Source organism: Panthera pardus, unplaced genomic scaffold, assembly GCF_024362965.1.
Source record: "Panthera pardus isolate Hobbes unplaced genomic scaffold, ASM2436296v1 HiC_scaffold_11, whole genome shotgun sequence".
In the NCBI taxonomy this organism is placed as follows: Eukaryota; Metazoa; Chordata; class Mammalia; order Carnivora; family Felidae; genus Panthera; species Panthera pardus.
The window spans coordinates 68,521,957-68,537,109 of record NW_026526666.1 but is presented as its reverse complement, the minus strand read 5'-3'; the positions used below and the strand labels follow the sequence as shown (position 1 = coordinate 68,537,109).

At 37.4% G+C, this 15,153-nt stretch overlaps 1 protein-coding gene across 1 annotated transcript in view; it reads right to left on the bottom strand.

Annotated features, from left to right (window-relative positions):
• SPATA6 (spermatogenesis associated 6) overlaps positions 1–15,153 on the bottom strand; it is a 147,670-nt gene that overhangs the window by 82,076 nt on the left and 50,441 nt on the right. Inside the window, 2 exon segments of the mRNA XM_019449360.2 lie at positions 4,087–4,167; positions 14,180–14,304. Coding sequence (XP_019304905.2) covers positions 4,087–4,167; positions 14,180–14,304 — 206 coding nt within the window.

Below are 15,153 nucleotides of genomic sequence, written 5' to 3'. Positions count from 1 at the left end.
AGTTTCACTTATACTGCTATGATTATATACATACATATAATGTAAACATCTGAAAAAGAGCTTTATACATGTTTTCATGAAATGTATTGTTTGGATTATACAAGATGATTAGTATTTTAAGATCTCTTTCAAACCAAAACTTTACAATTTAATGACCAATAGTCATTCCATCTTAATTCTGATTCCATATTTTTATAAATGTAAGAAGACATGAAAGACACATATAAATGTTAATGACTAGTATTCTGCTAGTAAAATTGGTTAGCAGTCTAAGTTTTTAAAAACAAATGTTATATTTCCAAACTTTTTTTGTGTTATTAGGATAACGTTTCATTTAGTCCCTGCCTTATAAGTGCCTTAAAATTTGGATTACTAGTAAATAACATAAGACCTCTTGACTCATCATCTAGAATTATAAGATTTCCAATATTAGAGAAAATGGACAGTGAGAGAATCTTTGTATTTCTAACTTTAATCATTTTAAAAAACTATCAATCCTACCTCCCTCTCTACTTTCTCAACCCCTCCCTTCCCTGCTCATTAAGGGTATTTATTCTAATAAAATACAAATGTGACATAGAAGGGAAGAGTCAAATATTTTTAAAAAGTAAACAGGAAAAAAATGTATTTTTCCAGTTGGAAAAATAAGCCCATGGGTTTCATACAAACCAGCACCATCCGATTATTTCTTCATCTTCCTTCTGCAGCTATTAACATGCTCCCACCTTCTCCCACCTTGTTCAATGACTTCAACAAGTCATTCAGAATTTTTCCACCTTATCACATTTCATCCATCTCTATGACATCACACTGATGCACAGAAGCAGGAATGTTAGCACAGGCAAGGACCTTTGAGGTTTAGTAAAATGTTCAAGTAGTGAAGATTTCCAAGACCTTGGACTCAGACTCTGTTTCTCAGCTTTAATTACTTTTACTCACCTCATCTTAGATTTCATCATTGTGCAGATCCACTGCATTCCAAACTCTGAAACCCCTTGCTGACCAAAACTACTTTTCCTCGTGGTACTTCTTTTATTCTCGCTGAATCTGCTACTTGCCCTCATCACCTCCTCACTCCCTGGACTCTTTTCTTCAAATCTTCACACATTTTTAATATCTCTTACCTCCAGACACAGATGAACCATAATCATCTCTTTCAACAGTGCTATAAAGTTGCTTTGATTATACCAAATCTAAAATAACTAGCCTCATCTTTCTTGGTTACAGTTTTTGAATGTTGAATACTAGCAGAGGAAGTTATAAACTAAGATATATCTAGTACAGATACATGCTGTCTAACTCTATCCAATCCTTAATGCATCCTGTTCCTTCCCAGTAGAGCTGAAAATAGTGGTTGTTATATGCTGTTAACACAGTGGGTCCCTCTGACCAACAGGGTAATAGCATGTGACATAAGGAGAGTCTTGAAAAGTGCTAAAGTCTTTTACTCCTTTTTGACAACCATCCTGCCTCCATGTGAATGAGCCAAAATTAGGCTACTAGAAGACGAAAGTATTGTGGCCACCATTCCGGCTAAAATCAAGCCAATTACCAGGAATATAAAGTCCTTCCCAGACCAGAAACTCAGCCAACTGCCAGACAGAGTGAAGCTATCCTAGATCAGTCAGCCCCAGCCTTGCCAGTTCAAACCAAAAGAACCACTCAACCAATACACAGAACTGTGAGAAACATTTTATTTTAAGCCACCAAGTTAGCGTTGCTTTTTACACAGCAAAACCTACCTGATATAGCAGACTAACACACATATTAATAAAACTACTACTGACATTTAACTAATTCATAATAAAGTCTACCTTTAGTAAGTAAAAAGTGTAAGTAGAAAACTAGTTTTATTTCAGAAATTCACAATAATATGCTTAATTTTTTCAATCCATTCAACTGGTGACAAAACATCAATTTGAAAATAATGTGCCAAAAGGAATAGAGATCATTACAAGTATTTGTAAACTTAAATAATTTTATAGTTTCTTTCACTCATTCTCTCTTAAAAACCAAAATGGTTTGTCTTATTCTTATGTTTGAACCTGAAAATGCTGCTTTACAGCCATTAAAATTTTAACTTTAACCAATATTCGGTTTTTTAAAAGTAGATTTATCACATTTTCAAATAAGGGCAAGTAAGATTAAAATTCTGGCTGATAACATTCAAAATTTTAATGTGTAAGTATAGACTCTGTTGTGCCTACCAGACAATGTTTTCTATCTTGTATTTTATCTATTGTCTTCCCTCCCAATTATCTTTAAAAAAAACTTCAGTAGCAGTCACCAAATTAATTAGTTATATGTTATGTGCCAGACACACTGCATATATTCTCTAATTTAATATTTAAGGCAGCCTAATGAGGAACTTGAACCCAGATCTGATTCTGAGGCATATTTTCTTAAACAATGTCTGACACTGAAGCCTATCCTATTATATCTGTTCAATAAATAACAAATGACAAACACTGAAATAGCAAGTTAAAAAAATAGCAAGTTAAAAAATGGCAAGTTAAAAACTTCACGGAGGAAAACGTTAATTCCTAAGTCTGATGAAAGTCCTAATGGGGGGATAATTTTACATTTAGAAAGGACTCTTCACCACGCTGTGCACTTAGAACGTGTGTACCTTTCTGAGCATATGCTCTACTTCATACTTTTCTACCCACCCACCAGAAGGGCAGACCCCGATGAGGAGAGAAAAAATTTGTCTGAGTCCGGGTAAAACATTTTTAACAATTTACAAAAATGCACAGTACATATCTCAAAACAAGTCAGTAACGTCTCTGCATCTGGCAAGCAGAGGTTGTTAGATCTCTACTAGCTGCATTTCAGCTTGCATTTCAAAGACAAATAACTATAGCCATACTATGTATCTTGTCAAACAACGTAAGAATGATCCCCTTAATAATTTCATATAAACCATGCTTTACCTTCTTAGCTTACGTCACAGTTATCATCCTTAGCAAATTTACTCTAAAACTGAGAGTACAGTAAATTAACACTCCGCTCTTGCCACCATGGGTCCAGTCCTGCCTCGTTTGGATCCTCAGGGCTTTATATGCTCCTGGCTCCTCATCCATCACAGGCTGTTCATTGTTACCTAATCATAATGCAACTGCATATGAGTGATGCCTAGACATTATTAGATAATTTGTGGACAAGGCAGTAAGATGATCTCGGGGACTCAGTGAAAAGTCAGACTGGAATGAAATACCAGGTCCATATAACTTAGGTGACTAAAGGCAGTTTTTACAAATATACAAGGTACTTAGGTTGAAGTGTCCAAGCTTCCCTTAGTCTGATACCATCAGTGTGGCCACCAAACTGAGCAAGAATCATTTAAGGAATGGGAGAGACTCAGGAAACCATACTTACTAAACACCAATATCCCCGCATGAAAACCTCTGGTCACATTTGCTAAAAAGAATCCTCTGAACTTTTTGCATCATCTGTAACTCCTATAAGATTTATAGAAGCCTCCCATCTAGCTCTCTGTAAGGCTTCTTGATCTCAACATCTTTCTGGCAGACTGATTTCTTTGCATTAAAAAAAAAAAAGGCCCATGGCATTACAAATAATAATTGCATCGTGGCACCGCCTATCATGTGTACCAAACTCTTCACTCTCACATTTAAGATGCAAATGAACTGCTAAATACCTTTGATAATTGTTTTGCTTACACTCCAGATTGACCCAAAAAAATGAAATGAGCTATGGTCAAAATAAAAGCATAATTCTCTCCAAATGCCCATAACTATCAACAAATAAGTTAAACCATTAAATAATTTAAATAAATGATTTGAAGGGCGCCTGGGTGGCTCAGTGGGTTAAGTGTCCAACTTCGGCTCAGGTCATGATCTCACGGTTTGTGAGTTCGAGCCCCGCGTCAGGCTCTGTGCTGACAGCTTGGCGGAGCCCAGAGCCTGCTTTGTATTCTGTGTCTCTCTCTCTCTCTCTCTCTCTGGCCCTTCCCTGCTCACACTTTGTCTCTCTCTGTCTCTCAAAAGAAATGAATAAACGTTTAAAAAAAAATTGTATAAATAAATAAATAAATAAATAAATAAATAAATAAAAGATTTGAACCTGAGTGCGGCACTTCCTCGAGCTTATCAGACATTCAGTTATCACTGAGGTCGTAGAAAATTCCAGCTTTGGAGCAATTCCCTGAGTAAAAAAATAATAATAATAAAAGGTATTATTAATTATTTCAATTTCTGAAAAAATAGAACTATTAGTGATAAAACCATGACCTGAAGTAACAAACACTTATCAAGACTTAGCCGCTTCATTTGTTAGTTTGACCTTCCTACTAAAAGTAAAGACAACACAGTGATGCTAAATGTTAGCAAGTAACAGTTTCATTGCTGATGATTCCCTTACAAGTGATTATATTACCTTTATGTAAAACATAATGCTTTTTCCATTTTCCAGTATTTCCCTGTCAAATTATTCTAAGATTTTTAAACTATGATACAATAATACTAAAGTCAGAAATATATAAAAACACTTAATGGATTTGAGCTCTTTTTACTTTTACAAATTAACTTACTTAACTACACAATCAAGAAGTACTTTGGTGGCACTTAGGTGGGTTAGTTGGTTAAGCATCCTCTTGATTTCGGTTCAGGTCGTGACCTCATTGTTCGTGAGATCCAGCCCCGCACTGGGGCTCTGCACTATTAGCTTGCAATGCTTGGGATTCTCCCTCTCCTCTATCTCTCTGCCCCTCCCTCCTCCTCCTCCTGCTTGTGCTCTCTCTCTCTCTTTTTCAAAATAAATAAACTTAAAAAAATACGTTGGACACTCTCCTCATGTTAAAAAAAATTACACCTTGTAGATATGTAGTTCTTGAAACAGAAGAGAGATAAGTCTCTACCAATTCCGCCAACATTTCTTCCCTTAATGTATGAGTTACATTCAGATCTATGAATGAATCTGGCTTCTATTGCTCGCAACATTTCAAACATCAGCTTTAACGCTGTTTTGAAATAAGTGGAGACAAATGGTAAAATTCAAAGGAACAGTCACAAAGCACCTGCCAAAATATTTGGAAGCACACAAATCACACATTCACCAAAACATGAAAAGATATTGTGCATGCCCAGTGCAACTTCATTCTAATGTAGAAGTCAGATATTCGTCCTCTACAAACCCAGCCTTTGACCTACTAACTTGAGAATTTCAAACATCACACATTACAGAAAAGGTAAATATGAGTTGCCTGATAATTAACCAAATGATTGTTTTTCTGCAATCCACTTTTATTAATGATGCCCACCATGCCTATTTATTAGTTATCTATTGCTATACAGCAGATTACTTAGTAGTTTATAACAAATGTACGTGCTTATTATTTCACATACTTTCTATGGGTCAGGAATCTGGCAGAAGCTGAACTGGGTGGTTCTTGGCTCAAAATCTCTCATGAGATTGCAGTCAAGATGTTTGGGCTGCCGTTATCTGAAGGTTTACCGGGGGCAAGAGGTCTGCTTCCTAAGAAGGCTCATTCACATGGCTGTTGGCTGGAGGCCTCAGTTCTTTTCTAGTTTTTAGCAAGAGGACTCAGCTCCTCAACACATAAACATCCTGAGTGTCTTCATGACACGGCAGCTAAGTTCTCCCAAAGCAAAGCAAGGAGAAAGCCACAATCGTTATTATGACTTACTCACCTAAGTCTAACACTGTCACATCTATCTCATTGTATTCATTACAGCCCTGAAGTACAGCCCACATTCAAGGACAAAGGAGTTAGACTTCCTTTTCAGCAGAGGAATATCAAACATTTGTGGACATATTTTATTTCATTTTTTAAAAAATTTTTAAATGTTTGTTTATTTTTGAGAGAGAGAGAGAGAAAGAGAGACAGAGCGAGCGGGGAAGGGGCAGAGAGAGGAGACACAGAGTCAGAAGCAGGCTCCAGGCTCTCAGCTATCAGCATGGAGCACGACACAGGGCTCAAACTCACAAATGGTGAGATCACGACCTGAGCCAAAGTCAGACACTTAACCAACTGAGCCACCCAGGCGCCCCTTATTTCATTTTTAATGTTTTTATTTATTTTTGAGAGAGAGAGAGACAGAGTGTGAGCAGGGGAGGGACACAGAGGGAGGGAGACACAGAATCTGAAGCAGGATCCAGGCTCTGAGCTATCAGCACAGAGCCCGACGCGGGGCTCAAACCCACAAACCATGAGATCATGACCTGAACCGAAGTCAGATGCCACCCAGGTGCCCCATTGTGGACGTATTTTAAAACCACCAGTCTACCCTCTGACCACAAGTTACTTAGACTCCTTTCATGTGTAAACTAAACTCATGCCCTACAAAGAAAAAAGAAAAAATGAAAAAGGAAAGAAAGAAAGCAAAGCAAAGCAAAGTCTCATCCTTTTACAACCTCAGCTTGAAATCCAGGATGTTGGCATCTAAGTCAAGTCCTTATTCAACCTCCACAGATGTGGTTCTTTAAGAGCAGTTCTGACAATACAGTCCCTCACAGTTGGAAGACTTGTGAACCAAAGAGACAAGATGTCTGCCCCACACATACCCAAAATACACACGTGCAGCAGGCATAGGATAATCACTACAGATATTCTTATTCACAAAAGGAGAAAACAAGAGGCAAACAGGAATCACTGGTCCATTGAAATTCTAAACTCCAGCCAGGAAAATGTTAGAAGTTCCTTGATTAGAAGTTTAGCCCTGTTCCTGATCAGAAATAACTATTCTCTGGGCTCCTCTGGGCTCTTGCTTCCATCCTCTAAATTATCATTCCTTCTCAATGAGAGGTAGACCATGTGTTAGAGCTGCACAGTGTTCTGAGTGTGAGTCCTGTCAACAGAATTCTGGGGGTCCAGTTTTCATTTTGTGACGTCTCTCTGCATTTCAGACCAAGCTGGCGGTATTTCCAACAATATAATGCTCTTTATTTTTTTTTTTAATTTTTTAAATATTTATTTATTTTTGAGACAGAGAGAGAGAAAGAGAGCATGAACAGGGGAGGGTCAGAGAAAGAGGGAGACACAGAATCTGAAACAGGCTCCAGGCTCTGAGCTGTCAGCAAAGAGCCCGACGCGGGCCTCAAACCCACGGACCGCGAGATCATGACCTGAGCCAAAGTCGGACGCTTAACCGACTGAGCCACCCAGGCACCCCAATATAATGCTCTTTAAAAACATGTGTGGTTCTCCTATGAATCTTACTGCAGTTCACTCCATTAGACCAAAGCTGCACGCTTCTCTCCACTGGGCTTCTGCTGAGACTGCCCTTACGCATCTTCAAAAAAACCTGATACTTGATTAAATTATTTTCTAAGACATCATCTTGGATCTTTCTGAGATTTTAATGAAGGATTATATAGTCACACCCTAGGTTTCACCATCAGACCACAATTTCCCAAAAGTGCCTGGAATGATTTTTGCTCAGAAGTCAACCCTTAATTTTAGCATTATCTGCCATTGGGAAAAGTGGGGAATCTTCAGAAACAGTAAGTTCCAACTCCTTTTTGCTAAACAGCCTTTCCTTTTGCTTATCTCTCTCCTCTCATACTTTGCTATAAAGCAGCAAGAGAAAACCAAACAGACCCTCTAACAATCTATCTGAAAGTCTTAGACCACTCATTTCCTTAAATATTTCTCTACATTACTGCAGATGACTATATGGCTAAACTTTCTGCCATTACATCACAAAGATTCCTCTTTTTATTTATTATTTATTTTTAATTTTTTTAATGTTTATTTATTTTTGAGTGAGAGAGCATGAGCAGGGCAGGGGCAGAGAGAGAGAGTGAGACACAGAATCTGAAGCAGGCTCCAGGCTCCAAGCTTTCAGCACAGAGCCTGATGCGGGGCTCAAACTCAAGAACGGTGAGATAATGACCTGAGCCAAAGTCAGATGCTTAGCCAACTGAGCCACCCAGATGCCCCAATAGAGATTCCTTTTAATCCTAACTCCAATAACATTTACCTTACTTTCTGCAAACACGCATCTCACAGTTTCTTCAAGACCTTTCAAGCTTTTACAAACATTCTAGCAAAGCCTTCCTAGCTTCTGCCCTCTCTGTACAGTTGCTTGAGTATCTTCACACATAGCAGTTGGCTTAGCCCAAAGTAAGCGATACAAGGGTGAGTGCAAGAAGAAAGCCACAATGCATTTAAAGACCTGGTCTCCAAGGTCCAATACTGTCACTTCACCACATTTTATCTGTTAGAGTCACTAAGTATAGTCTGTAGAATTAGCTCCACCTTTGGAAGAGAGAAGTATCAAATCATTTGTGGACATATTTTATAACTACCATAGCCTGGATTGCAACTTATCACTTTACCCTTCCCCATATATTGCTGGTCACATAGTAAATACTCAGTGTTTTAGCCATTATTTTCACTGAGCATTCAAAACCATTGTGTATCAGCTGGGGTTCTCTGGGAAAACAGAACTAATAGGAGAGGGAGGAAGAGAAAGAGAGAGAGAGAGCACGCAAGATTTAAGGAATTGGCTCATGCAATTATGAGAGTTGCAAGTCCAAAATCCAGAGGGCAATCCAGAGGCTAGCAACTCAGACAAAAGTTGATATCACAGTCTTGTGTGTGAAATCTGTATGCAAGCTAGCCGGGTAAAATTTAGGTTGTATCTCTACATTATAGTTTTGAGGCAGAATCCCTTATAGTTTGGGAAACCTTAGGTTTTGCTCTTCAGGCCTTCAACTAATTGGATGAGATCCACCTACATTGTCAATGGTAATCTCCTATACTTAAAGTCAACTGTTTGTAAACATTAATTACATCTACAAAATACTTTCACAGTAACATCTAGACTAGAGTTTGACGAAACAACTGGGCACCATAACCTAACCAAGTTGATGCATAAAATTAATCATCACTCCATCTCAAATGTCAGTTCCTCTATGATGTCTATAAGATGTAATTCATTCATTCAATTCAATCAAGAGGCATTTGAGTACCTACTCCATGCAAAGTACTGTGTGAATAGTTAAATTTAAAGAAGAGAAAGCCACAGATCCTGTTTCTATGGAGTTCACAGTCTAAAGGAGACTATCATCATCATCACCACTGTCATGATCTCCACAGCCATCATCATATCACTAACATTTATTGAGTGTTCTCTGTGCCAGGTATTGCTATAACCATTTACAAGGTTTCATTAATCCACCCAACAGCCTTATGATATCTTAATATTATAGTGCTTTGCTCAAATTTAGTCAGGTAGTCTGTGAGAGTGCCAGGATTTAATCTCAGATGTGATTGAATTCTTGCCACAGCAATGGGTTCAGGAAGACAGCCTAAGACTCAGACAGATGTCATAAGAATTCTGAGGAAGGGTACACTGTTGTCTGCCAGGACAACAAACTACTGATTGGAGTGTTTTATCCATCCACTTAAAAACACTGGATACGACTAGATTTATATCCGCCATTTTGCTGTTCAGTTTATACACATACCATGTATCTTTTGATTCTTCCATTCATTCTAGGGGTCTCACCTGTATATACATAGCTTAGTGGTCATCCTATGAACCTGTAAGTGTTCCACTCTGTTGATTATCCGTGTGTGGCTTGGGGAATACATTCAAAGACACAGCCAGATCTGTAGTTTCTACCGAGTTTCACTTTTTGCTGGGCTCGCACTGTCTCTCGTTGCATATGCATAGTTTCACAGTCAGCCAGGAATGAGTGGAGAGCTGACCTCAGCCCTCCCTTACTTCTCTGTGAAATTGCTCCCTTACTTCTGTGAACCTTCTGGCAGATGGCTGCTCAATCTAACTGGAACAGCCTTCAGCCTATCAAAACTATGTGGTTTCTTCATCCATTTGCATCCAAATCCACATTTAGTTGGTGAAGACACACTGTTTGCCCTTAGGATTCTGACACCAACTCCCATGTGTGGGTTTTCCAACATTAGCAAGCAATTCTCTGTGACACCAGATAGGGGTCCTATAATTTAACTCAGTTCTAACACTACATGGGGATAGTATCAGATCCCACAGGTTAATGATCAGTCCTAAGAGACTGTACCCACCTCACTTCAGATGTCATCCCAACTCTAGGTTGTCGCCTGTGTTTCTGACCAATCAGCTATAATTTGGAAGTCTCCATGCCCTTCTCCCCTGGTTCAATTAATTGGCTAGAGAGGCTCACAAAACCCAGGAAAATAGTTTACTGTTTACCAATTTATTATAAATGAATATGATAAAGGATACAGCTGAACATCCAGATGGAAGAGATTCATAGAGCAAGGTAGGTGGGAAGGGACATGGAGCTCCCATGCCCTCTCTAGGCACACAACTCTCGCAGCACCTGCCTCAGAAGTTCACTTAAGAGCTCTCTAAACCAAACCCCTATGGGTTTTTGTGGAGGCTTCAGTACTATGTCCACAATTGATTAATTACTGGCCATCGGTGTTTTAATGCAATCTCCAGCCTCATATACCCTCCCCACAGGTCAGGGTGCTGAAAGTTCCAACCCTCTAACCACATGTTTGTTCTCCCTGGCAATTAACCCTCATCCTTAGGCTATCTAGGGGCCTTTCAAAAGTTACCTCATTAACATAACAAAACAAGTAAAACACCTTTATTGCTCCTACCACTTAAAAAATTCCAAGGGTTTTGGAAGTTCTGTGCCAGAAAAAGGATAAAACCAAATATATATTTCTTAGATCAATGAAACAGAATAGAGAACCCAGAAATGGACCCACAAATGTATGGCCAACTAATCTTTCACAAAACAGGAAAGAATATCCAATGGAATAAAGACAGTCTCTTTAGCAAGTGGTGTTGGGAAAACTGTACAGCAACATGCAGAAAAATGAACCTGGACCACTTTCTTACACCATACAAAAATAAACTCAAAATAGATGAAAGACCTAAACGTAAGACAGGAAGCCATCAAAATTCTAGAGGAGAAAGTAGGTTAACAACCTCTCTGACCTCGTCCATAGAAACTTCTTACTTGACATGTCTCCAGAAGCAAGGGAAACAAAAACAAAAAATGAACTATTGGGACCATCATCTGGACAGTGAAGGAAACAACCACAAAACTAAAAGGCAACCAACAGAATGGGAGAAGATATTTGCAAATGACATTTCAGATAAAGGGTTAGTATCCAATATCTATAAAGAACGTATCAAACTCAACACCCCAAAAATAAATAATCCAGTGAAGAAATGGGCAAAAGACAAGAATAGACACTTTTGCAAAGAAGACATCCAGATGGCCAACCGACACATGAAAAAATACTCAACATCACTCATCGTCAGGGAAATACAAATTAAAACCACAATGAGGTATCACCTCATACCAGTTAGAATGGCTAAAATTAACAACTCAGGCAACAACAGATGCTGGTGAGGATGCGGAAAAAGAGGATCTCTTTTGCACTGCCAGTGGGAATGCAAACTAGTACAGCCACTCTGGAAAGGTTCCTCAAAAAGTTAAAAATAGAACTACCCTACGACCCAGAAACTGCACTACTAGGTATTTATCCAAGGGATACAGGTGTGCTGTTTCGAAGGGGCACATGCACCCCAATGTTTATAGCAGCGTTATTGACAATAGCCAAAATATGGAAAGAGCCCAAATGTCCATTGACAGATGAATGGATAAAGAAGATGTGTTATAAAAAAAAAAAAAAAAAGAAGATGTGGTATGTATATATACAATGGAGTATTACTCAGCAATCAAAAAGAATGAAATCTTGCCATTTGCAACTATGTGGATGGAACTAGAGGGTATTATGCTAAGTGAAATAAGTCAGAGAAAGACAAATATCATATGACTTCATTCATATGAGGAATTTAAAATACAAAACAGATGAACATAAGGGAAGGGAAGCAAAAATAATATAAAAGCAAGGAGAGGGACAAAACATAAGAGACTCTTAAATATGGAGAACAAACAGAGGGTTACTGGAGGGGTTTGGAGGGGCAATGTGCTAAATGGGTAAGGGGCATTATGGAGGACACTTATTGGGAAGAGCACTGGGTGTTATACATAGGGAGGAATCACTGGAATCTACTCCTGAAAACATTATTGCACTATATGCTAACTGACTTGGATGTAAATTAAAAATAAATAAATATTTTTTAAAAATTACAATATCACAGTCTTACTGCCCAAACCTGATTCCGACCCCTCTGGCAGCAGAGCTGTTGATTTTTCTGCCCAACCCCAGGACTGGTGAAGCTACAATTTCTCACTGGCCAAGTAGGGTATGGAAGCTGCCTCAGGCAAGAAGGCCACATGTTCCTGCCATTTTTATCCAAATCTTTAGCCATTATTTAAGTATAAACACTTAATCTGTCTTTTTTTTTTTTAATTCCAGTTAGTTAACATACAGTGTAATATTAGTTTCAGGTGTACAATACAGTGATTCAACACTTGCTTATAACCTTAAACAGGCTTAATTTGTCTTAATTGCCAGTTTTCAGAGTCCTAAAACTGGTGCTTATGACAATTTTGTCCAGTTTTATACTTATTTTGTATGGAGAGAGGAACAGTCAACCTCTTCACACCACCATTACCAGAAGTAATTATATGTATGTGTGTGTGTATGTGTGTGTGTGTGTGTGTGTGTGTGTGTGTGTGTGTATATATATATATATATATATGTATTTTTTGTCTTAGTAATCCAACATCCCAACATCTGAATGTATGTAAAAGTAACCCAAAGTAAATGAAGAAGATACCTATTAATGGTCCATACTTTTATGTTTATATTGTCAATTTGGTATAATATAGCCTTTTAAATTTCTTTCAAAACACCATAATTTTTTTTAAATGTTTATTTACCTTTGAGAGAGAGAAAGACAGAGCATGCATAGGGGAGGGGCAGACAGAATCTGAGGCAGGCTCCAGACTGCATGCTGTCAGCACAGAGCCTGACATAGGGCTTGAACTCACCAACCATGAGATAATGACCTGAGCTGAAGTCAGATGTTTAACCAACTGAGCCACCCAGGTGCCCTCAAAACACCATAACGTTAAAATCAGATTTTTTTTTTTCATTGCAGGCTTCCATACACTTGGTGAAACACTCTTTGAAGGTTTTTATAATAGAAGGTAGCTAACTGACACTGAAAATATCTCAAAGGAAGTATATTTTCATAGATTTACTAGTCAACTTTTACACTTCTAGCAAGCTGAAGTTGCTATTTCCAAGGACAGAGCATATCATAAATCTAGACCTACAGGGAAAACTATTTAATTCACCATATTGGCTCATATATCACCCCATTTCCCTTACTCAAACAACTTAAACATTTTATAAAATTAGTAAAAAAATGTTTGCCCAAATTATTTGAACCTATACATCTTTTGCTTTTTTCTTCTTTGAAAGAGCAGGGTCTTCTCTCAGCTTCTCTAAGTGGAAGACATTTTCAGGGATAAAAATATGTGTAAATCACCCAACAAAAGTTGAACAGAGTTGGAGGAAAGGATGGAAGAATTGGCTATCACATTGTAGTTTTCACATTTAGTTATATGAATATATATTTCCATGACATGGACATACAACAATCTATCCAAACTCCTACTAATGAACATTTAAATTATTGCAATTTTTCACTATTATGAACCATGCTATCAGTGAACACCCCTAGAAAAACTCTTAGTATACCAGACAGAATACATCCCCCAGGTACACACCTAGAAGGCAACAGGCTATGAGAATCTTTGCCTTTATTAGATAATTCTGAACTGTGGTAGTTTTCACACTTCTGATATGGTCAGATTTTATTAAATTTTACCAATCTTATGGCTACAAAAATGAAATCATACGGTTTTTTTCATTTGGATTTCCCCATATGCTGATGAGATTCAGCACCTTTTCAAATGTTTATTGGTCATCCTTCTGAGGGAATAATAAAGAAAAGAGAAAAGAGAGGGAATGTGGGGAGGCAGGACGCAGGTGGCAGAAGGAAAAAAGAGAAATCTGAATAATACAAGGCAAAATAACACTTGTTAATTCTAGATGAAAGATGCATGGGTTCTGTTATATCATTTTCATTCAGATTTATGTTTAAAATAACATCATAATTTCATTAAAAATATGTTTTGAACCACATTAAACTTTGAATCAGTTCTTCACATTTCAGGTATTAAAGGCTATATGGTGCTTTTAACAGTGATCCCATATCACAAATTGATTCCAAAAATAGTAAGCACTTACTCGAAGGCCAGAAATCCTCCTCATGGTAACCTGGCGGTTTGAATCATGGTGTCCAGAAATTTGGTTTGGACCCGGGAACATGAAATCTCGTGTATTTTCATCATATGTAGACAGTGTTTCACCCACTACAAAAAAGATATACTATGACTCAAACTATAACAAAATATTCTATTCAGAAGCAAAATCATCAGGTACAAAAATATATAGGGCCTGATGCTTTACTGAAATATCTGCTTCATGTCATCTTTGTTTGTTTTCCTATGAAAGGAAAATTTAAAGCAAGTTATGTTAAATGGATTCCTTATTCTGAAATGTAGTACATAATGACACTCTCCTTTCCCTTTATAGAAGGGAGATGTTCATGTAAATTTTATGAGTACCTACATGTTTCTAGAGAAAAAAAGTCCTTGTAAACCTATCAAGTTGGTATGACATTTATACAAACCTGAAACTTAATTACTATCTCCACAAATTTTTTCTACCTTCCATTCCTTTCTACCTGACACTATAAGACATTACGTTACATGTTGGGAAAAAATGTAGACATTCTCTAGAATTTACGGTTACCTGAATTATGTATATATGTAATATTCAAAATCTTTAAGATTACTAATTTTCAATAACATATAGTTCTCCATTTTTCACATAAAATAATTATTTAAGGTAGATTTTTCCTATAATCATAGAAGTAAATAACAAAAATCAAGCCAGTCTCCATATTTTAATTCTACCTATCCCAGAGATTTGTAATATTTACTAAACAGTTAAGGTTTTATTCCCCTCCATTCCTAGTAACAGTCAACACACAAAAAAAGGATAATTACTTTATCAACAAAAAAAATAGAGTTTGGGAAAAATCACAAAAACTCAGAAGTCGTTTTTATGAATGTCCCAAAATATGCTAGAATGATAGCATGTAATTTTCCATTTTCCATTATTACTATTTACTCAATCTTAGAACAATATGTTCAAAT